This window comes from Xenopus laevis, chromosome 6S (genome assembly GCF_017654675.1).
Source record: "Xenopus laevis strain J_2021 chromosome 6S, Xenopus_laevis_v10.1, whole genome shotgun sequence".
NCBI classification, from domain to species: domain Eukaryota; kingdom Metazoa; phylum Chordata; class Amphibia; order Anura; family Pipidae; genus Xenopus; species Xenopus laevis.
Genome location: NC_054382.1, coordinates 48,893,276 through 48,917,807, shown reverse-complemented (window position 1 = coordinate 48,917,807; position 24,532 = coordinate 48,893,276). Strand labels below are relative to the sequence as shown.

General features: G+C 37.1%; 1 protein-coding gene across 1 annotated transcript in view; it reads left to right on the top strand.

Moving 5' to 3' along the window:
- The window catches only part of LOC108719696 (contactin-associated protein-like 2), a 1,103,988-nt gene that overhangs the window by 640,887 nt on the left and 438,569 nt on the right, over positions 1-24,532 (top strand). Inside the window, exon 9 of the mRNA XM_041567571.1 lies at positions 2,725-2,874. Within this exon, the coding sequence (XP_041423505.1) occupies positions 2,725-2,874 (150 nt within the window). The remainder of the gene's footprint in view (positions 1-2,724; positions 2,875-24,532) is intronic.

Sequence of the window (24,532 nt, the reverse complement as noted above, 5' to 3'; positions counted from 1 at the left end):
TTCATATTGATTAGTACATTCTGTTCAGCACTTTTTTTTTCTGGATATGCTACATTGTCCATTGCAGAGCAACAATCAATATGCAATGCTTAAAAAAATAAAAATGTTTCTATGGGACATTAGATATAGCAGATATAATGTCACATATGAAAAGGCAGATCACAGTACAGAATAGTGTATTTCATTTCATCGATACAAATAAATCAAGGTAAATTATGTTTGATCGGAAACAGCATGGTGGTTTTTTTAAATCAACTTTATATAGTATGAGAAAGGAAAGTTATAGTTATAAGTGCAGGGGCTGCATGACAAGGGATATGAATGACCAGATTATACTGGTCTAGGTTAGAGATGGGCAGAATCACATGTAGCTGTGTTTAGTTGAAAAACAATAAGTTAAGGCAGGAGATGGCCGGGAAAGAGATGGATGTTATGTCAGGAAAAGAAGCTGTTCACTTCCTTATCGTCTGAGTAGGTAGAAACATCTCACCCACCCTTCCCCACTTTGCATATTTTGTGAAATGCCAAGAGTATCTTCTTTATGTTCTCATATTATCTATTATATTTTCTATTAATAACTGAATATCAGTGATGGGCGAATCTGTGCCGAAACAAATTGAAGTCAATGGGTGGCAAAATAATTTTGTATGCGTGACTATGTTGTCTGAATGCATTAAAGTTAATGGGCATCCGTCACAATTTTGAAGAGCACCAATTTTTTTTTGATGCAGCAGATTTTTCGTTATCGTTTTATTTCCGCAGCAGTTAAGAATTCACTGGCGGTGAAATGCAGCAAATTCGTGCCTGCCGAATTTATTTGCCCATCACTGAACATGTATGTTTTCCTAAATGTGCTGTTACTTTGTAGTTTCGGTATCTTTATACAGTATAATTGTGAGTGTCGGCATTGGATTAATTTATGTTAAATGAATGTCAAATGCTTGATCCATGGAATGTTTCCGATCACCATTGGGGTCAGGAAGGAATTTTTTCCCTCTTGATGCATGATTGGCATGGGCTTCAGGCTGGGTTTTTAAGTCATAGGGGCCGAATTTCGAAGTGTTTTTTGGGCTACTTCGACCATTGAATGGGCTACTTCGACCTTCGACTACAACTTCGACTTCGAATCGAAGGATTCGAATTAAAAATCGTTCAACTATTCGACCATTCGATAATCAAAGTACTGTCTGTTTAAAAAAAACTTCGACCCCCTAGTTCGCCATCTAAAACCTACCGAACTCAATGTTAGCCTATGGGGAAGGTTCCCATAGGCTTGCCTAAGTTTTTTTGATCGAAGGATATTCCTTCGATCGTTGGATTAAAATCCTTCGAATCGTTCGATTCGAAGGATTTAATCGTTCCATCGAAGGAATAATCCTTCGAACGTTCGATCGTACTATCTGCGCTAATTCGAAGTCGAAGGATTTTAATTCCCAGTCGAATATCGAGGGTTAATTAACCCTCGATATTCGACCCTTGGTGAATCGGCCCCATAGTTTTGCCTCATGTTCTTAAAGATCCCTGTTTTCCCCTGCAAATCTGATGTTTCCCACATTTTTTATTTTTTTATTGTATTTTACAGCATTTTTACAGAAATACCCTGTTTTACAATTTCCTGAATTTTACTTTTTTTTCCTGGTCCCCTGGAAAATGTGAAATTGGAGTTTGATCATATATGTAATCTGCTGTTGGCTAGTGTAACAACACACTCATTTTAATAACTTTTTGCTTTTTTTACAGCGCTCTTAGCTATACCCCCTAACGTTCTGGTTCAGACTTCCCCAGCAGAGAGCTCAGTCAACTAATGACTTAGGAACCAAAAAGGATCTTCAAATAAGTTTTGCTAACAACAAGGGGCTGATTTCTATTTCTATTTTTTTAACGAATCATATTTTTTCTCTTAAAAATCCTGTTTTTAATTTTTCTAAAACTCTAAAAATTCTAGATGTATTGTAAAAAACACAAAAACCACTAATACAAAACTTCTCCAAGTAAAAGTAGTTGAGATCCTGTAGAAGTCAATGGAACTTGCTCGGATCCTATTGACCATTTTGACCATTCAGATTTTTAGAAAAGCTTTTTAGTTTAAAAGGATTTGATCCTTATTGAAAATTCTAAGAATCTAAGGCTTGGCTTAGAGATTTTTAAAGCAATGTCTAATATGCACTGGGTGTATTTTACATACAGTACTTACGACAGATTGATTTGATTATATTGCGAATTTAGTAAGCCAGTTATCAATATATGTGTAGTTCATTGTGTTTGACCATCTCCATAAATTCTTACATCAGTATTAGCTAATCATTTGGACTGTAGTGTGAGGAGTACTGTGAATCCCTGCCATACCCCCTTAGGTGGAATATTGAGCAATGCAATTTATCCTTTATCTGTTCTTGAAATTCTGTTTAGTAAGCCTGGTGTAGTGCAGTAACAAAAATGTATATACTATTTGGGATTATTTATGAATGAAGCACTCTTTCCATAATTCATCAATATTGGAATTTTATTCCCAATCATGTGGAATGGTTTATTCTGCATACTGAATAGTAACACTAGCCTCTGGAATACCAATATTTTATTTGGGAAATATGTTTAACTGTATTACGCAATTTATTGTAATATTTGGTGCATATACTTACTTTTTTGCCCTGACAAAGTTTATTCAAATGTATCCATAAATCACCAAATAAATACATTTTCCATAAAATGTATCATTTCTTTCAGGTTCAGGTCTTAATGATGGGCAGTGGCATGAAGTACGACTTACAGCCAAAGAAAATTTTGCATTTTTAACAATTGATGGTGATGAAGCCTCATCTGTCAAAACAAACAGTCCTCTCCAATTCCAGACTGGAAGTAGATATTTCTTTGGAGGTAAGGGTTGGTTTTCTTGTATACTCACTGTCATCTAAGCCAAAAGCTGGGATTATGATGGATATGCAGTTTAATAGAAAAAGATTTTGTAAAAGAAAATCAAACCGTAGTTACAAGGGCTGTTCACCTTTAAACACTTTTTACATTTTTTTTTTCAGTTTTCAAATACAGTAATTCACCAGAAATAAAGATTTTTTTCAACTACAAAGAGTCCCTGGGTTACAAACATTTGACTTACATAGAACTCACACTTACAAACAGAGACCATTACAATAATGAACTGTGGGTTGTTTATTAGCATTGAGCTTTATTAAACCACCCACCCCAACCCCCTCTGGCATGTGTTGTCTACTGCAGAGCACAGAAAGGTAAAAATAAATTCTATGTTAAGACTAACATCTGTGTAAGATGCATTTAAGTAAATGTATATGTTACAACTAATAGACAATTTCAACTTAAAGAGATACTGACACCAGTAAATGAACCCTTTTTTACATCTACCATAAAATTGACTTAGCATGCTTCTTATAATTTTGCCATAAATTATTTGCCCAATGCTTTTACATTACCTATCTGACTCCCTGTGATCACTTATGAGAGGGCTGCCATATTTTTGCAGCAGGAGTCTGTTAGCATTAGAAACTTTAACTGACAGACTGAGATGGGACAGTCAGGTTGGCATAGCAGTCAGGTTTAGGAACTTCAACTAACAATTACTTACAAAAATAAACCTCTCAGCATGACCTATAGGTAACTTTTAGGGGCACATTTACTTAGTTCGAGTGAAGGAATAGAATAAAAAAAACTTTGAATGATTTTTTTGGCTACTTCGACCATCGAATTGGCTACTTCGACCTTCGACTACGACTTCGACTACGAATCGAACAATTCGAAGTAAAAATCGTTCGACTATTCGACCATTCAATTGTCAAAGTACTGTCTCTTTAGAAAAACTTCGACCCCCTACTTCACCAAGTAAAACCTACCGAACCTCAATGTTAGCCTATGGGGAAGGCCCCCACAGGCTTTCTAACACATTTTTGGTCGAAGGAAAATTCCTTCGATTGAACGAATTGTGGTAAATCCTTCGACTTCGATATTCGACCATTCATTTTCCACCTTGTTATGGTTTTCTAAAGCAGTTTTGGAGCTCAATGATTCTGTAAACTGTTGGAGCTCACTGACTCTATAAAGTATTCTAAATTAATACATTAGTTCAGTGCTGTCCAAATGGTGGTCTGCAGGCTGCATCAGACCAGTGAACCCCCTTGTGTGCCTCCCCACATCAAAGTCTGGTTGCTGTGACTGCTTACCTTGTTTAAGCTTTAAAAGTTATTAGTATTGAGATATCTGGCCCCTTCATTGTTCACAACATGTGCTGTAATATCCTGCATTGTTCACACCTTTCCCTGTATTGTTCACACCTGTAAGATTTGTACTTCACACCCATACTTTTCATACTGTACCTCAAACCCATATTATAAGTGTGTATTATTTAACTGTTCATCTTAGACTGGTCCTGATAGGTTTCCATGTCTTCTGCTCTATTCTGCTTACGTGCCATATTTTGGCTTCCCAATGCACCCTGTGCGGGCCATACTCTATTTACCTGTGTGTGCCATACTCTGTCTGCCCTATGCTCCCTGTGGGTGCCATACCCTCTAATATTACACCCACATATTCTGAAAAATGAATAGCTAGCATTTTGGATTTCAGCGGATGATCTCAGTGCCACATGACATGAGTTTTTTGGAAGGGTAAGTAGAGAAACAGATATGTACCAGTACCAAAAATAGGCTGAACACAGGGCATTAGGAAGGTGGGACATGGAAAGCTTTGCACATTCGGTCCTATACCTGGCAGTGTATTTTATGCAATTCCTTCTTAGAGTCAGAAGGAATTTTAAGCCACATTTGTTTTTTATTAGCTTACCTGCATTATACTTTACATCCTTCCTCTCTGTGTGGGGAAATATACACCACCTCTGGTGCACACAGAGAGCATGCAACCAACACACTCAGAGAGGTGTATAATGTTCAGCATGGCTACTGTATGTACCACAGCATGAAAAAAAGGGCCAGTTATGATTTCTGGTGCAGAATAGTTATTTGTATACACATTAAAAAGACATGAGCACTGCAATCTTTTATTTATTTGTGTGGATCTGAATCACATTATTCTAGCTTACCAGTCCAATATCTGCTTCTGCTCCACTTGAGTAATATAAACATTTGGCAAAACAATATAATTCTTCGATTGGATATAAAAAATATTGACTTGTGTCTAAACCCTATTTATATTATCTGAGATTTTAAATGATTGTTTCTTGGGTTTAAATCGTAAAACTTGAAAATTTTAAACAATCACTGCTCCAATTATTTCTCTCAATAGAAAATATAGAAATATAAATTATATATTATATATATATATATATAATATATAATACACAAAAACCATGAATATCTTGTAAATGATATCCTTATAAACATTGAGTACTGATGTCATCAGTTATAAACGGTGAGTAGTGATGACATTTCTGTCATATGACTCACTGAAACTTGTGTATTATAATAAATAAAGTACCCCCTGTTGCAAAATATGAGGATATTAGAAGTTACCTCGGAGTTCCATGACCTGTATAAAAACACTTGGCCTTCTGCCTCGTGTTTTTATATGGTCATGAAACTCCTCGGTTACTTATAATTTACAAGAGGGGTACTTTATTCACTATATATTACTTACAAACATATTATTAAGGACACTTTCAACTTTAATTATCTGGTACAGTAGTTTCCCCACAAATCATCTTTAATCAGCTAAGCCAATAAAAACATATGGAAAATGGAGGGGTTTGCACTAAGAAAACACTGAACTTAATTAAGCATGAAGTTTGATTCCTTTGATAAGGCAATTATGTACATCTGGGAATAGAACTGCAATTTCTTGCATCAACATTACCATAATACTGCATCGTATGCCTACAAAAAGTCTCTGTCTATCCAATGAGTCTGTCACAGATAGGAATATGTTTTGTTGTGTTTTTAAAGTGAAAAGAGGTAAGCTATTTTAAATTCTACAAAAATACTTTTGTTCATAAAGAATAAATAAGTCATTATGATCCAAGGATGTGATGTTGCACTCAACTTCACTTATTTATTCCAAGACTATATAGTTGGCAGTAGTTATTCTTTCATCCTATATTCAGGATCTTCTGAATATCATAGAAAGATAAAAATAAATAAAAAAATGATGACCTAGGATGTTACTTCCAAATTATTTATTATTTATTTTTCATCCTATTTTCTCTAGAAAATATGTCTATACTGAACTGTAACTTCTGCTCAAAGCATTATGCATATCATCTCTGTTTATATGAATTCTCATCAACGAGATGGGTATAATAATATTCTATTATATAAAGACACAGTTTGTGCATTTTAACTTTATAAAGACTAAGATATACTTACATGCTCCTGAAGAATTATGAGTGAAATACTTACTCTAGCAAAGTCTTTAGGTATAACTCTGAATAAGATATTAGGCAATTTAGGCATTTATCCTGTATTCTGTTCAGGCCCAAGCCTTCTCATAATAAAGAAAATGTTAGATTATTAAAATGTTCATGTGTTCCATACCCAGCATGTGGAGGAGATTTAAGTTGATACAGTATGTCATAGCTGCTAAACAATGCATCTCTCCTTATTCACTTCCCAGCAAAATGTGTTGCTATGCTGACACAAAATGACAGCCCAATTACTTCAGTTTGCAAGCTATCTCCCTACTGAAATAGTCATTTCTCTGCCAGAAATATCTGTTTCACTAGTGCCACATACTGTACACTCCATCATTTCCTCTTAGTTCTGCATCACTTCCAGTTGCTCCTCTTGAGAAAATAGCTGCTTCTTACCTGCAAAATAATGTACAAGTACAAAAATGGCAACACAGGGAGGCACATTTATCAAGGGTCAAATATCAAATTGTATTCATGTGAGTTTTTTTAAACTCACATGAATTCTATTTTACTCAAAATGTGAATATTCAATTATTTACTTAAAAAAATCAAATATGTAAAACTCGGAAAAATTTTACCGACCCGAAAACTTGAATCTAATTCAATTCAAACTCGATTCAAGTTTTTTCTCCAAAGACTGCAAACATCTACAAATTGATCACTGGACCTCTCCCATTGACTTATACAAGAATTCTGAAGGTTTTAGGTGGTGAATAGTAGGATTCAAATTCTTAAAGGTCCAGACTTTGAATTCAGTTTGGATAATTCCCTAGTTGGATTTGGAAGTTTGACCATAAAAAAATTCTGCCCCGAAATGAGTTTCAAAATCCATTAAATAATTTTGCCCATTTCTGGACACTATTAAAGCAAAAGTCTGTCTCGTTCTGGTTAGATAAGCCTCATATGTAGCAGAATTTTGAAGTATGAAATCATTTCTATTAAGTTAACCCATCAAACATAGATAGTTCTGTTTGTTTGTACTTTGAATTTGTGGTTTAAACAGTACAGTTATTTTCATATGTAATTGGTGCTCACACCTGTTTCTTTTCCTATTCAAGACAGAAATATTTAGCAATAGATTTTAACCCATTGGCCAGGACCCAAAAAATGTTCCATTGCTGTTTGGGCTGAGCATTCCGGTTTAGTTTTTCTAGCAAAAACATATAAAACATACATTTTTATAACAATAAACAATTAATTATAATAATAAACAATGAATGTTAGTTAAAATGCAATCCACAAGCATGCAGATATCACCCGTATCCCTTATATACCTTAAAGGAATAGTTCAGTGTGAAAATAAAAACAGATAGGCTGAGCATACCGTCTGACAACAATCTCAGACCAACGTGCAGTCCACTCACATCTACTTTGCACTCCTTCACCCCTGCAACTCTAGATGAAGTTAGCAAACTTCTAGCCAGCTCAAAACCCACCACCTGCTCCCTTGACCCCATACCCTCTCGCCTTCTCCACCCAATCTCTGATACACTCTCTCCTGCACTTACCCACCTATTCAATCTTTCACTCTCTACCGGTACCTTTCCATCATTATACAAACAAGCACTAATCACTCCTATCCTCAAAAAACCTTCCCTTGATCCCAGCTCTCCCACTAACTATCGACCGGTCTCCCTTCTTCCATTCGCATCCAAATTACTAGAAAGGCTTGTATACAAACGCCTGATCCAGCATCTCACTCACAACTCCCTTCTCGACCCATTGCAATCTGGCTTCCGCCCATCACACTCGACTGAAACTGCACTCACCAAAGTAACCAATGATCTTCTATTGGCAAAGTCTAAAGGTCATTATTCCATTCTAATCCTTCTAGATCTCTCTGCAGCCTTTGACACAGTTGACCACACACTCCTCCTTGACATTCTACACTCAGCTGGCATTCGGGACACTGCTCTTTCATGGTTTACATCTTATCTGTCTGACCGTTCCTTTAAAGTTTCCTTCTCTAACTCTACTTCTACTACTTTCCCACTCTCTGTTGGAGTTCCTCAAGGCTCTGTTCTTGGCCCCCTACTGTTCTCGCTCTATACAACTTCACTAGGGAAACTCATTCAGTCATTTGGACTTCAGTATCACCTTTATGCTGATGACACCCAGCTCTACTTGTCTACTCCTGATCTTTCTAGTTCTGTCCCTTCCCAAGTCACAGACTGTCTCTCTGCTGTCTCCTCCTGGATGTCACAGCGCCACCTGAAACTGAACCTTTCTAAAACAGAACTCATCATATTTCCTCCAAGATCTTCCCCTGTCCCTCAGATATCACTCACCGTAAACAACACCACCTTTCATTCCACCACACAGGCACGCTGCCTAGGAGTCATCTTAGACTCTCATCTGTCTTTTTCACCACACCTTCAAACACTTGCAAAATCTTGCCGTATTCAACTGCGCAACATTGCTCGAATACGACCCTATCTCAGTTCAGAATCAACTAAAACACTGATTCAGTCTCTCATCATCTCCCGCCTTGATTACTGCAACTTACTCCTCACAGGTATTCCAAAAAGTCACCTTTCACAACTCCAATCTATTCTAAATGCGGCCGCTAGACTCATTCATCTAGCTCGCCGCTCAACATCAGCTGCTCCCATATGTATGTCCCTTCACTGGCTCCCAATCTCTTCTAGAATCAAATTCAAATTACTTACACTCACATTCAAGGCCCTTAATAATGAAACCCCTCCCTATATTTCATCTCTAATCTCCAAATACACTCCTTCACGAAACCTACGCTCTGCTTCTGATCTTCGCCTCACTTCTCCTCTGGTCACTTCTGCCCATTCTCTTCTACAAGACTTCTCTCGGGCTTCTGCTTTTCTCTGGAACTCTCTGCCACAAGCTGTCAGACTTTCTCCTTCCTTCCAAACTTTCAAGCGCTCCTTAAAGACCCATCTGTTTAAAGAGGCCTATTCGATGTGCCTTAATTAATCTGTATCAAAAATGACAAAGTGTTTATACAATCCTAATGTCTCAATTGTACCCTAACCTTTTAGTTTGTAAACCCTATTGTACTCTGTAATCTTTGTCTGTTATCCACCATTCATTCCCTGTTTGCTATAACTGCAGTAAAGCACTGCGTATCTTGACAGCGCTATATAAATAAATGATGATGATGATGATGAAGATAGGCTGTGCAAAATAAAAAATGTTTCTAATATAGTTAGATAGCCAAAAATGTAATATATAAAGGCTGGAGTGAACAGATGTCTAATAAAACAGGCAGAATCCAACTTCCTGCTTTTCAGCTCTATAACTCTGAGTTAGTCAGCGACTTGAAGGGGGGCACATGGTACATTTCTCTTCAGTGAGTTTACAATTGACACTCAGCATTCAGCTCAGATTCAAAAGCAACAGATATGACCCATGTGCCCCCCCTCAAGTCTAACCAGGGTAACCAGTCAGTGTAAACCAAGAGAGCTGAAAAGCAGGAAGTAGTGTTCTGACTGACTTATTATACATCAAATCACTCCAGCCTTTATACATATGCTATATGCATTTTTGGCTAACTAACTATATTAGAAACTTTTGTTATTTTGCACAGCCTATCTATTTACCCAGTTTTTATTTTTACACTGAACAATTCCTTTAAAATGTAAGTGCACTGGTTAAGATCATTTAATGGCAATCCCTGACCACCATGGATTTAGGCAGGGAGGAGCGTGATTGCTGGGAAACCAGTAGAGATGGTTTGACTAAAGCAGGAAGGAAAAGTAGGATTACCTTACCTAATGTATACAATAATGTATGGTAAACTTTCTGCTTTCCAAATAAATCAGTTGAGTGGGGATTTTTGATGGGACAGAGCCTCTTCTGGCAGGTTGTACTTTCTAATTAGTTACAATCATATGACAAGGGGAACGCATGCTGGATCAAAGAAGGACTGGACCTGCCCTCTCAGAAGAGTTTAATTTAGTACTAGGTACTAATCCCAGTAAGCAGGTGTTTGTTTATTTGCATGATGGCCTTTTTCTTAGCTGTGGGGTCTATCATTACTAGTTTGTATGTCAAATGAATTTAAAAAGTACATTTTCAGGAGTTCCCTCCCAGTGCGAGTGGCATAGCCCTTAGTGGGTGCGTTTTAAATAAAAAATAAAAAACTACTGTTTCGTCCTACTCCATTAGCCCACACCTCTGGTGAAGGGAACAATTTTTTAATAATAATTGCCCTTCTGCTGTACTTAGAAATATGTGAAATATATCAGTTTATTTAAATATACCAAAGTATTAGTGTGAATTATTAGTTTTGGACTTTCTGATGTATTGTTAAAATATCTTTTTATAAATAAACCCTCCATTTCGCCACTGTTGTGTGAACATTTTTTTTCACAAATATATCTTTAAAATTGTGTTTGTCCTTTACAAATAAATACTGCAGTTAATAGAAACTCAAAGGTTGTGAAGTATCGTCATTCCAGTGCATTTTGAAACTGATATGTTTACAGTGATAGAGTTTCCATATTGCAAGCCTCGGCGCATGTTGTTTTTATTACACATTATTGTTTCATTGAAGATTTCTTCATCTTTATTCCATTTCCATCTTCTATAGAATCTCTCTAACCACCATTGAAAGGGAATTCAGTATCTCACAATCAAAGAGATAGAAATGGATCATTCTGCTAGTAGTATGCTACAGTATATAAAACATGAACAGAGAACTGACTAATTTGTCTTGTGTCTGAATGCAAAACAATTTCTATCACCCAGTCTACGGAGCAAAGCTGAGGGATGGGAGCTTTGATAGGTTTATCATGAATTCTCATCTACTCAGCTAAATGAAAACATAAAGTTTCCGAGATATGGATAGTAACCAACTGGTAGTGTATTATTCTTCTTAATGTGATCAAAGCAAAATTGCTTACTTCAAAGAAGAAGAGTTAGACATTTTTTAAACTCTCGTACAAAAATAGTTTGGTTGGTCTTGTGGCAGGAATTCAACCCTTATTTCAGTAAAATAGTCTCGCTACTGTTTGTCATGCATGTGTAAGAGACCGCATCTACACACTTCTAATTCAAATTTGTCAGATGCAAGCAGGAATTGAGTTGCAAAAAAATACAAATAGTAGACAAAATAATGATTTTAATGGTAAATAATACTACAAAATTCTCATTGAAATGGTTATTTATTTGCAATATTAGTATATTAGTATAACCAAACAGTTTTTTGATCAGACCAGTGAATGTCCTGTATTTTGTGAAAGATTCATTCAATATGGCTTAATGTACTAGTAAAGTGCCCAGCTAGAAGGCATACAGTGTATCTGATTTCTAATGGGGTAGTCTCTGGCTAAAGTACCTGGAGGTCCTATAGTGCATCACTTTGGACATTGGATAAGTATACCGTATATACTCATGTATAAGCCGACCCGCGTATAAGCCGAGGTACCTAATTTTACCTATGAAAACTGGGAAAATTTATTGACTCGTGTATAAGCCTAGGGGAAGAACTGGCAAAATAAGTTTAGGGAAGATCAGGTGTCTTTGGTGTTGCCCAGCATCTTCACTGACAATAATATGGTATTCCCCCAGATTCAGATTTCAGTAAAGAAATCCTCACGGCCCATTTGATCTGCCAACGCGCCCACCCACCAATGAAGAAACAGTATGCTTGTTTAAAGATCAACTTTGTAGAAGCGCAATGCTTCCTGCTTTTTCTCACTGTGTCTTCATTAGTGGGGAGTAAAGGCAGTTCAGTCAGCAGTCATGGCTGGCAGGAAAGTGTTATTGTGACACACAGTTCATAGCAATACACATAGCGAGCAGACACATCTGTTCCATAACTCTAGCTCTATCTATCCCTTCCTGCCCCAGTAAGATCGCTGTTTAGGAGAGCCGGGTGCTGACAGCTAGTGACTAGGCCACAAAACCCAGAGGCTGGAGTTACAGTTTAGAGCAGCGCCGTCCGCTTTCCTTTGCCTGTCAGACCCTGCTGGGGGCAGGCTTAGACGGAGACCAAGCCCGTAATAACCCTGCACTTTAAAATGGAATGTGAAGCTCATTTACCATGTTGGTGCTCGGCTTCCCGGTGAGTGCGAGTGGCGCTTTCCGCTTTCTTGGACTCTCTGCGATCTCGCTCCTGCGCAATGAGGCCGCGGCCTGTGGTAGAAGGTGAGAGGGGACGCCAGGCACGGGGAGGCAGTGCGGGCCGCACACACAGGCAACATTCTGTCCGCACAGAGAAAGGGGCAGCGATCTTTAAACACGCCTACTGTTTCTTCATTGGTGGGTGGGCAGGTTAGGCAGAACAGACGGGCCGTGAGTGCTGAGCTGAATCTGGGGGAATCCATGGACAGGCAACCTAACGGCAGCAAAACGGTAAAAAAAAAAATAATGTTTTCCTAAAATGCTGACCCGCGTATAAGCCGAGGTAGACTTTTTCAGCACATTTTGGATGCTGAAAAACTCGGCTTATACGCGAGTATATACGGTAACAGGTATACTGCACACAAAAGAGTGGTCATCTTCCAGGTCAGGGGTCAGGAAACACAGCAAAGAACAAACGTAGCATAAGGCTGGTGGCACTGGGGATATTAGTTGCCTGCAATAAATATGCAAAATCAGCAATAATGTAAATAGCTGGTGGGAAAACATAAAAGTTGCCTTGTAATCTGTATTCCCATTTGTATATCGAGCAAAATATGCACCAATAAGGCACTGAGTTCCATTCCATAGTAAGTTCTGCAGGACTAGTTAGGAATATGGGAACTGAAGTTCACTTTACAAGAAAGAGTTAGTCAGGCTAGTGAATTTGGCAGCTAAGACCCCAACAAGAGTTTAGTAGATCTAAAGAACTCAATGATAAAGCACCTATAAGGCTCTGTACATCATTTCACTGTGTAGCATATGCTTGCTTGTTGAACCCTTGCATCTTTTAGGTCATCTAGACCTTGCTAAAACACATGCCCCCCATATGGAATTTGCCTAGTTAAAGTAAACGACAGCAACCAGTGACGGACTAGCCCGGCGGGACACCGGGAAAAACCCGGTGGGCCCGACCCTCATGTTTTGATAATTTATGATGATCCCTAAGCTTAACCTCCCAACTGAAACCCAGACCACACTGAGCATCTGTGTGGTCTTGCAAAGATGTTTAACAAAGCAACAAGATGACACCCCCCTGCGGCTACCTTTGAAAACATAAATCATTTGTTTAATTGGGCTTCTGGTGATGCAAGTTAATGTTTATGTTTAGTATACAAAATACAGCATTTTTATATTTTATACTTGAGTTTCCCTTTAAACTGGTGATCAGTAAATGCTACCTATTTATTGGTTGCTGTGGGTGACTATTTATGTAACAAATGGTATTCCTTTTCTGGCTGGAAAACATGTATTTTTCAAATTGCATCAATTAAAAGTGCTGCTCAAAAGAGCAATCACATTTTTTTTATTTTCTTTGGAATTTTGACATGAGACTAGACATGTTGTTCATGTGACCTCAGTCATGTGACTTGTGCTTTGTTAAACTTCAGTCACTCTTTACTAAATAATATCTCTCTGACACACGATAAGAGCTCCCTGGTAGATTTGAGAATAGCACTTTGTTAACTTTTGTAAACGTGGAAAATTGTTATACCTTAAAAGTTATGTTAATTATGCAAAAAATATTTTTGGATTGAAATTGCTTATAATTATAATGTACCTGTCTTATTCAGGAAGTTGAACTTTTATTTCATCCATAGAATTTAACATAGATGGAGTCCAATTGAAAGATAAAGAAAAAAGTTTTTCAATTGTAAACCTTCTAATCTAATCTTCTAAAACCTAATCTGGAGCAAAATGATATTTTTAATTTCACTAAGGCTGATTTTATACAAAGGCAAGGTCCTGTGCTCACCCATTACCTACACATATATAGGGCATTACGACAGTTTGTGTATTAAGCTGATAAACTATCATCCCCTTTAAACAAAACAAAAACTGTCCATATATTGCAATATATTCAAGATGGCTAACTGATCATCCATTTTATTAAGATTTCTGCTTCTTTAATATACATTTTTCACAGGGACTACGTTTTACCTGAAACTTGCTTTCCAAGTTTAAAACTTTTGTGTTTATGCTTTTTATTTGCTACCATTGTGATCACCTGATTGTAACTGGGAATGATGGGAGCTACAACATGGAGCTGGCCACTGTTCATGTATTAAGGGTGAATTCAGTCACACACAAGACACAATTTAGCTCCAATCCACTAAAATATGATATATTTGAAACCATGTCCAAGAAAAGAGTGTGTTTTATAATTAGTCCATGCATGTGTAGGACTTATTTTCCTGCTTCTTGGCAATTACCTTCTTGCTTGTCTGCAGTGAAGTGGTTTCACATCACACCACCTCCTGCACTAAAGCCTTGTAAAGGCATAAAATCAGTCTTGAATTTTGCTTTGGACCCCCCATAACTTCTACATGAATTCGCCAGCTTTTAGATGCCCAATTTTTACATTTGAGTTTTTTTGTGCTTATTAAATACCAGTTGAGTTTTTCAAATATCATTCCAATTTGTGCATTTTTGTGCAAATAAATTCAAATCATGGTAAAAATTCAAATTTGAACCTTGATAAATCAACTCCTTAGAGTAGTATTGAAGATTTTCATAAGGATTGCTTGCACTTTCTACGGTCGAAGGGAAATATTTATTTCACTACTGAACAATCAATCATAAAATAAGATTTTACAGCAGCCTAAACATTCATGAACCCATATACATGAAAATTAGATCATGTAGCTGTTCCTCTATATAAACTGTTCCTCTATATAAACAGATGTACAGGATAGAATAAGAAGAGAAAACAGTTAACTATATGTGTGAATATCAGCAAGTCAAACCAAACCAAACACAATATAAACTTAATGTGATATTATGTAATGTTATCTATTAGTTAATGGGATACATATTGAGCCAAATGAATTAAATATATGCTGCTGCTCTTTATGGAAATGTTTATAATTGCAATATCCTCAAATTAAATGCATAGTAGGTTAGGTGTTAGTTTCCCACATGAAGAGAAGACAAGCCTCAGGGGGAAGGCATCTTTCTAATGCCAACATTTTTACACTGCAAAAAAGCTCTATTAAATGAATATTTTAAGAGGTTTCCAATTAAATGATACATTACAGCCATTAATCATGTTTTTCTTCCCTACCAAGTTAGAGCAGAAAGAAGTTTACTACTATTTCAGAATAATATTCTAGGTAGACTGGTACATAAATAATTAATTGGAGAAGTGACAAACAGCCTCATTGAGGCGGGAGGTGCATAATTCATAGAATTAAATATGAAAGTACCTGTAGCTACAAAGAAAAAACATGAATAATAAGGAACTGCTCACTGATAGGAAAATGAGTGATCTACAGGAGATACAGTATAAGTATCTCACATGTATTTGGGAGTCAGTATAACTTACGTGACAATTTTTTCTTACGCACACAACTTTTTTTCTCTCTCACTCCAAATGACTTAAAGTCAAGGGACAACTTTTTTGTCTCTGCAACTTTGTCTCAGTGAATTTTTTCTTTAGAATTTTTGAATTTCTGCCGCAGTTACATGATAAAATTGGCAGATGGCGAAATGCAGAATTTTGTTGCAAATCCTGGTGAAAAAATTTGCTCGTCACAATTCAGGACTTCATGTCGGGGGTTGCCACCAAAAACCCTTTTTGGACAAGGTTTTGGCAAAATATCATCACTGAGATTAAAACTTCCTACTGTCATATTTCCTCCCTTTTCAGTAGAAAAGACACAAGTAACATAACTCCATATCTTTGAGAAGGTTGCATCAAAATGTTTGCTAAGAAATTATAATTCTAAGAAAAATGTCTTCTTAGAATATGTCTCAGCTTTTGTTGTTTCCTATACTAAAAGTACACCCTTATTCTGCATTGAAAAAAACAATATAACCTTAAAATTTGCTCAATCTGGGGAAAAAGCCAAAGACAGTTTATGCAGAACAGCTGCAGAGCGGATGCAGTAAGCTGTGAAAAGCACAGAGGTACATGATTTGGGTAGTTCATTTGGTTTCAATAGCCATTCTGCTAGGGAATTTGCAGACTTATGTGAGTAGGTGATTTCATTACCATTTTTCAGCATCTTATTACAGAAGGTAAAATAAAATGCAAATATCTATTCATTGTTTCAAGTTATTTCAATGCAGTAAAACATAAAATATTTATATTGCTTTCACTTCTTTCCATGCTGATTCAAAAGAATCCACAGAGTTTCAAACTGGCAACATTTATTTCCCATTCAAAATTAACCCTGTTATCATTCAGCTAGATTTACCTTAAAGGCATACATCTATTTTTGTTAGAACATACACGACTCTCCTGTATTCTGCTGTGAAATCTAATTGCAGTGTTACATCACAACTCTCTTGTATTGTTGGATTTTTATAACCCATCATATTTCAAAACTAGTCATTGCAGTGGGAGTAATAAAACAGAGAAAGTTCAGAACAACATGCAAAGAGACAAAACAAAATAACCCTTCCTTTAGTTTAATCACAATTTTTTACAGGTTTATGTTACTACATAGAGGTAATCACGCAGCATAGCCATGTACTTGCAATCCCTAAAATGAGGGCTGAGGGAGCCCAATGAATTAAAAATCTATATCACTTTAAAGGAATTGTTCAGTGTAAAAATAAGAACTGGGTAAATAGATAGGCTGTGCTAAATAAATAATATTTCTAATATAGTTAATTAGGCAAAAATGTAATGTATAAAGGCTGGAGTGACTGGATGTCTAACATAATAGCCAGAACATTACTTCCTGCTTTTCAGCTCTCTTGGTTTACGCTGACTGGTTAGCCTTTTTACCAGGCAGTAATCAATCAGAGACTTGAGGGGAGGCTACATGAGTCATATCTGTTGCTTTTGAATCTGAGCTGAATGCTGAGGATCAATTGCAAACGCACTGAATAGATATGTACCATGTGGCCCTCCTTCAAGTCGCTGATTAGCTCAGTTGTAGAGATGAAAAGCAGGAAATAGTGTTCTGGCTATTATGTTATACATCCAGTGATTCCAGCCTTTATACATTACATTTTTGCCTAACTAACTATATTAGAAACATGTTTTATAATTGCACAGCCTATCGATTTACTCAGTTTTTATTTTCACACTGAACTGTTCCTTTAAAAGTCCATAATCTAATAAAGACTGACTACAATTGTCCAAAGAAATGAGTGTACTTAATTGTTAATTGTTGTTCTGACAAATTATGAATAGGCTGAGTCTGGGATGGGTGCACAGTTGGGTGCACAGCTGGGAGAAGAGCCAGACAAGTCAAGATATGTATGGCATGTTGCCTGAGCTCTCTAAAGTGCATATGTTTCTATCACACCAGTGAAGTTACTGGCACCAGATGAACCTGATGGATCTTAGAGAGTTCAGACACATGTCTTGACTTGTGACACACCAAACCTGAGGCATCTTAGAAAGTTAGCACCCCACGCACACATGTGTAGGGAATCATTGCACTTATCCCTGTAAGGGCAGAAGCCCAGATTCAGTGTCTGTGTGCTGTAAGCTGTTACCTAGCAACCAGCTATTCAGTGATCTCAGTGCAACAGGAAGTGACACAGCATCTAGTGAGTGGCTGGCAGGAAAAGGAAGTCACAGATACTGACAAAAGAAGAGAGCCTGGCATAGAGAGCCACATGGTGGACAGAGAAGGAAGCAAGAGAGCTGCTGGTGGGCCCAGAGAGTTGAAAGGCTGCACCAAAAGTATTCATTTAGATCGGGCTGGCACAGGGAAGCCAGATACTGTGCTTGGAGAGACATAGAGTGTGAAAGGAATCCAGACTGGAGGAACAGCCCAAAGGGGCTGGTAATCGCACTGTATGCCTGGATGTGCTGGATTCGCCTGAAGAAAGCACTAAAGTCTCCAAAGAGGATTTGTGGGTATCCTGGTTAAAGGGACAGTACCCAAAAGAGACGCTGAAGAATATGATAAAAATACTGTAAATATAATGTAAAATGATAAGTAAAAAAGGCTAGATCATAGGCCCCTTGTGTCTCCAGGTGCACCCATGACCCTGATTAAAGGAAAACTATACCCCAGAACAATGTAAGTTTACATAAAAATATATTGCATAAAACCCTGTTTCATGTAAATGAACCATTTTCATAATAAAATACTTACCTGGGATCCTAGGATTCACAGTGAACACAAACAAACCATACATGTTACATCACATGAGACAATTAACAGACAAAGCTCTGTCTTTTGCTTCCTCTCTTCTTCCTGTTGCAATAAAAGCTGCATTTTTTCTGGTCAGGTGATCTCTGAGGCAGCACAGAGAATATGATTAAATGGGGGCTCAAGGGAAAAGGTTTAAAAGGGTGATATTTACTTAAATATATATTCCAGATTGGTAAGATTCTTTAATAGGCCACCTAATATGATGCAAAATATCTGTTGTTAAAGTAGTGATTTTGGGGATATAGTTTTCCTTGAATTGTTGTATATTTCAAAATTTTTGTGAGTGTAAGTATCCTAGCAGGGTTGGCTTGGAAAGTGAAGCTAAGGGGTCTCACAACTGTGTTACATTTGTTACTGTCATGTATACATTTGCAGCTCTGGAAATATACCCTGAACATTTTCTTGGATTTTCTTTCCAGTTGTGGACAGAGTTACCACCACAGTACATAATATAGTAAAGCCTAAAGAGTTTTATTTTCTATTGGGAGGGGGGCTCAAGAAATTGGACTATACCTTGCATATGGAGGCTTATTTATTAAGGTTGAATTTTAGAGGTTTTTGAAACCGCAACTAAACTCACAAACTCAAAAACCACATTTGTCATTGAATTTATTAAAAAATATATATATATAAAAAGTACAAAAGAAACTCTGAACGATCTGAAAAAAATCTGAATACCTCGAAAACCTCTAAAATTTATTTTTTTCTTATAATTTGTAGCAAAAAAAATTGAAAATTTGCATTTGAATTTTTGAATTTTTTTATGGTCAAAACTGCCAAATTTGACTAGGGAGTTATCCAAATTGGATTCAAGTTTTTCAAAAAATGTAAATATGATTTTCAAGATTTATCATACTCCGCCACCTAAAACCTGCTGAGTTGCTATTTAAGTCAATGGGAGAGGTCAAGGGATCAATTTGGAGATGTTTGCAGCCTTCCCAAAATTAGAGTTTTTTTCAGAGAAAAAACTGTAATCGAGTTTGATGAATTTGATTCGAATTTGGTTTGAATTTTCAGGTCGTTCAAATTTTTATGAGTTGGATAAATTCGATTTTATTAATTTTCGATTCATTGAATTTAGGGGAGTTTTAAAAAATTCACATGAATTTCGAAATTAAATTCGACCTCTGATAAATGTTCCTCTTAGAGTATGCTGACACATATGTAAGTTATTGATGTGCTTATGCTTAAAGGAAACTGTTTCAATGTGGAATTAGTCCCAGTCAAGATGAGCTACAGAGCATATGGGGCTATTTAATGACCTATCAACTGTCTAAATCAAATCATCTATCTATCTATATTATAGAGTGAAGCCTATATATTATATTTAGTGAATCACATAACACAAACTATATCACATAACAGCAAAAATAATTGCTTTCACTAAAGGGCAGATTTGTCAAGGGCCAAATTGAAAATCCGATTTCTAAATTAGAATTTTTGAGTTTTTTATGGTCAAAACTGTCAAATTCGACTAGGGAGCTATTCAAATTGGATTCGAGTTTTTCAAAAAATTTGAATTAAATTTACGAGATTTATCATACTCCAGCCCTCGAATTCGACTATTAGCCACCTAAAACCTGCTGAATTGCTGTTTAAGTCAATGGAAGATGTCCCGGAATCAATTTGAAATTGTTTGCAGCCTTCCTGACATTCAATTTTTTTTTTTCAAATTCGATTTGAGTTTTCGAGTCGATCCTATTCACCAGAGTTAAAAATTTTTATTTTAATAATAAATTTAGATTGGTTGGATTTCGAGTTCATGGAAGTTTATGGAAGTTTTAAACAAACTTGATTCCCTTGTACTCAACTAAACAGCAGACAGTGGTGTGATTAAAACATCTTTATTCACGGGACAATCCTCCTAATGCATTTCGTGTGAACACACACACACGTACTCATAGGCCTATTAGTACGTGTGTGTGTTCACATGAAAAAGTCTGGTGAATAAAGATGTTTTAATCACACCGCTGTCTGCTGTTCCGTTGAGTGCACTCTGCAAGGGAATCTAGTTCACTGTGAAGTCTCCCCAATTTGTGGGTTCGGGGCGCTGCAACCGGACCAGAGATGTGGAGCGGTGAGTAACCTGTTATAGTCAAATGCTTACTGAACTGTGAAGTTCAATTTTAAGTGAAAGGTCAAGGGCAGCTGCACCCAGACCCACTCACTCACAGGCTGAACATCTTATCTTAAAGGGCTTGGAATGGAGTTGTAGTGCTCCCTATTTGGTATATTGAATATTTTAGTTTTAAAAAACTCACATGAATTTGAAATTTGACCCTTGATATATGTGCCTCCCCATATTGTTTAAAACATTATAATTAGCTAGAAATGCATTTTTTTTCTAAAAAGGCAATAGTGCAATAGTCTTAATTTTAACTCATGGAGCACAATTGCCACAGACGTGACTTAGAGCATGGCTACTATTACACTGGAATTATGGGGGGGGGGCAGGACTGCAGGATGGGTTAAAAACATGACAGTTTTGCAGTGTCCAGGCCAAGGCCCACAGGGGCTGCCACCTGGGGGGAGCCCCGTTGAGAGCTCTAGCTCCTCCAAACCCCACACCTTCCCCTCCGATTACCACTGATAACCACACTTCTTCTTTTCTGCTGCAATGTTAGGGGAGCTCCAGTGCCTGCAGTTTCCGACAGATGGGAGCTTTTTCCGAGGGAGCAGGCCTATAGTGGGGGCCACAGGGCCCACAAGGGTCGGGCCCACAAGGTTTTTTGCCCGAGTCCCGCTGGCCCAGTACTACCCTTCATCCTAAATGTGCACACTGCACTGCATTAGTAAAGTATTCTTATTATTTTTCCCTTTAAAATTCCAATACCTACATTCAGTACTCTACATACTGTATATATATATACAGTATATATATATATGCTGTAAAATATTTTTTATGGAACATATATGTTTAGTTATGAGCTATTCTGACCCGTTTCACCAAAATTTTGAGAAATGGAAAAAAATGGGAGTCAAACTGTGCTACACTTTTTAAAAATATGCAACGTTATTTGAAACATGGAAACATTTTTTTACTATCCATTATAGTCTATGGGAGTTTTTTTTCAGTGAATTATTTTGCTCATCTCTGTATATTTTATTTGATCCCTTAATTTCTCGTATTTCGAAGCCACACACTGACAGTGAGGTAACTGTATGCAAGAATATTTTTGCATGGCTAAAGCTGCTTTACATTTCTTTGCTAGAAATCACTAGTCTATCATCATATCTAACACATTGCTTTAATGGCCTTGATCCTATGTAACTATCTTCCTGCTGTGCAGTAATTCCTTGCTATGAGGTTTAGGAAAATAGATGAAATTGAAATATGGCATGCCACGCTGCTCCACAATTTATTGAACTTCTGGCATGTCATTCAATTTTATTTTCCATAATCATTCCTTCCACCAACATTTGTCTAACACATAAGGCTGTAGTTTATCATATAATTTCATCCATATTCAAATACAATGGCATGTTATTAGTGAATATAAACACTGTAATAAATGTTGTAAATCAGCAATCCGGAAGGCTAAGAAAATAAATGAAGAGTTAATTGCGGTGGAGGTGAAAACTAACCCTAAAAAGTTTTTTAAATATATTAATAGTAAAAAGATGCAGGTTGAGAGTGTTGCTCCATTAAATAATGGTACCAGTATGGTTGTAACAGATACAGATAAGGCAAATGTGTTAAATCAGTTCTTTTCTTCAGTGTATACAATAGAGGAGTCTGGGTTCACAGGCTCACTTAATAACTGCACGAATGGTTCAGCTCAATCTAGTCAGTGGCTGACTCAGGATATGATTCAAAAAGCTTTAATACAAATTAATGTAAACAAGGCTCCAGGGCCTGATGGCATACACCCCCGGGTTCTAAGAGAGCTTAGTTCAGTTTTAGACCAGCCCTTATTTCTGATTTTCTCAGATTCACTGTCATCTGGTATGGTGCCTATGGATAGGAGAAAAGCTGATGTTATTCCAATATTTAAAAAGGGATTACGATCTCAGCCTGGCAATTATAGGCCAGTAAGCTTGACATCTGTGGTGGGCAAATTATTTGAAGGCTTGTTAAGGGATCACATTCAAAATTTTGTCCTAATGAATGGCATTATGAGCAACAATCAGCATGGCTTTATGAAGGATAGGTCATGTCAGACGAATTTGATTGCATTTTATGATGTGGTAAGTAAGATTCTGGATAGTTTGGGGGCAGTAGATGTGATCTATTTGGATTTTGCCAAAGCGTTTGATACTGTGCCCCACAAACGACTGCTTTCTAAACTAAGGTCTGTTGGGCTTAATGAAGTCGTTTGCACGTGGATAGGAAACTGGCTACAGGATCGGGTACAGAGGGTGGTTGTTAATGGGACATTCTCTACTTGGAGTAAGGTTCTTAGTGGGGTCCCCCAGGGCTCAGTATTGGGTCCACTTTTATTTAACTTGTTCATTAATGACTTAGGGGAGGGTGTTGTAAGTAATGTATTAGTGTTTGCAGATGACACAAAATTATCCAGCCCAATTAATTCCATCCAGGATGTGGCATCCTTGCAACATGATCTTGACAAACTGGCAATCTGGGCAGCTAAGTGGCAAATGAGATTCAATGTTGATAAATGTAAAGTCATGCACCTGGGATGTAAAAATATCCAAGCCACTTATACCCTTAATGGGACTGCACTAGGCAAATCCATTATGGAAAAGGACCTTGGAGTCCTTGTAGATGATAAACTTGGCTGTAGCAAGCAATGCCAGTCCGCAGCATCAAGGGCAAATAAGGTCTTGAGCTGTATTAAAAGGGGCATAGAGTCAAGGGAGGAGGGGGTCATTCTTCCACTGTATAGAGCACTTGTAAGGCCCCATCTAGAATATGCCGTACAGTTTTGGTCTCCATCACTCAAACAGGACATTATTGTATTAGAGAGGGTACAGAGAAGGGCAACTAAGCTGGTAAAAGGTATTGAAAATCTTAGCTATGAGGAAAGACTGGCCAAATTGGAGATGTTCACGCTGGAGAAGAGGCACTTAAGGGGTGATATGATGACTATGTATAAATATATAAGGGGATCATATAATAATCTCTCTAATGCTTTATTTACCAGTAGGTCTTTCCAGCTGACACGAGGTCACCCATTCCGATTAGAAGAAAAGAGGTTCCGCCTAAATATTCGGAAGGGGTTTTTTACAGTGAGAGCTGTGAAGATGTGGAATTCTCTCCCTGAATCAGTTGTACAGGCTGATACATTAGATAGCTTTAAGAAGGGGTTGGATGGCTTTTTAGCAAGTAAGGGAATACAGGGTTATGGGAAATAGCTCATAGTCCAAGTTGATCCAGGGACTAGTCCGATTGCCATTTTGGAGTCAGGAAGGAATTTTTCCCCCTCTAAGGCAAATTGGAGAGGCTTCAGATGGGTTTTTTGCCTTCCTCTGGATCAACTGGCAGATAGGTAGTTAATAAAAAAAAAAAAAAAAAGGTTGAACTCGATGGACATGTGTCTTTTTTCAACCTTACTTACTATGTTACTATGTTACTATGTTACTATGTATGTTATTAGGCAAAGTGTGACTTAGTCACATCCATAGCATTATCTTCATTACTCATTAATAAACAAAAGAACAGAAATAAAAAGGAACATGTACATGAACATTATTCATCAATTTTTTGGATGAAATTTATTTTACTGTAGCACGGACACGAAACATATTCAGATGTACATTAGGTCGAACACTTTTACTCAAACACAAGAAAATATCCTATAATAAGCTGAGACCGCATACATGGAATGTAATATGTAGATAGATATATAGATAGTTTGATCTATCTATAATTTCAGATATTAAAAATACATTTGTAGAAACCCACAAAATGTATTTACTGAATTATTCACTAATAGTCTGGTAGAATATGAAGATCAGTGGCTGT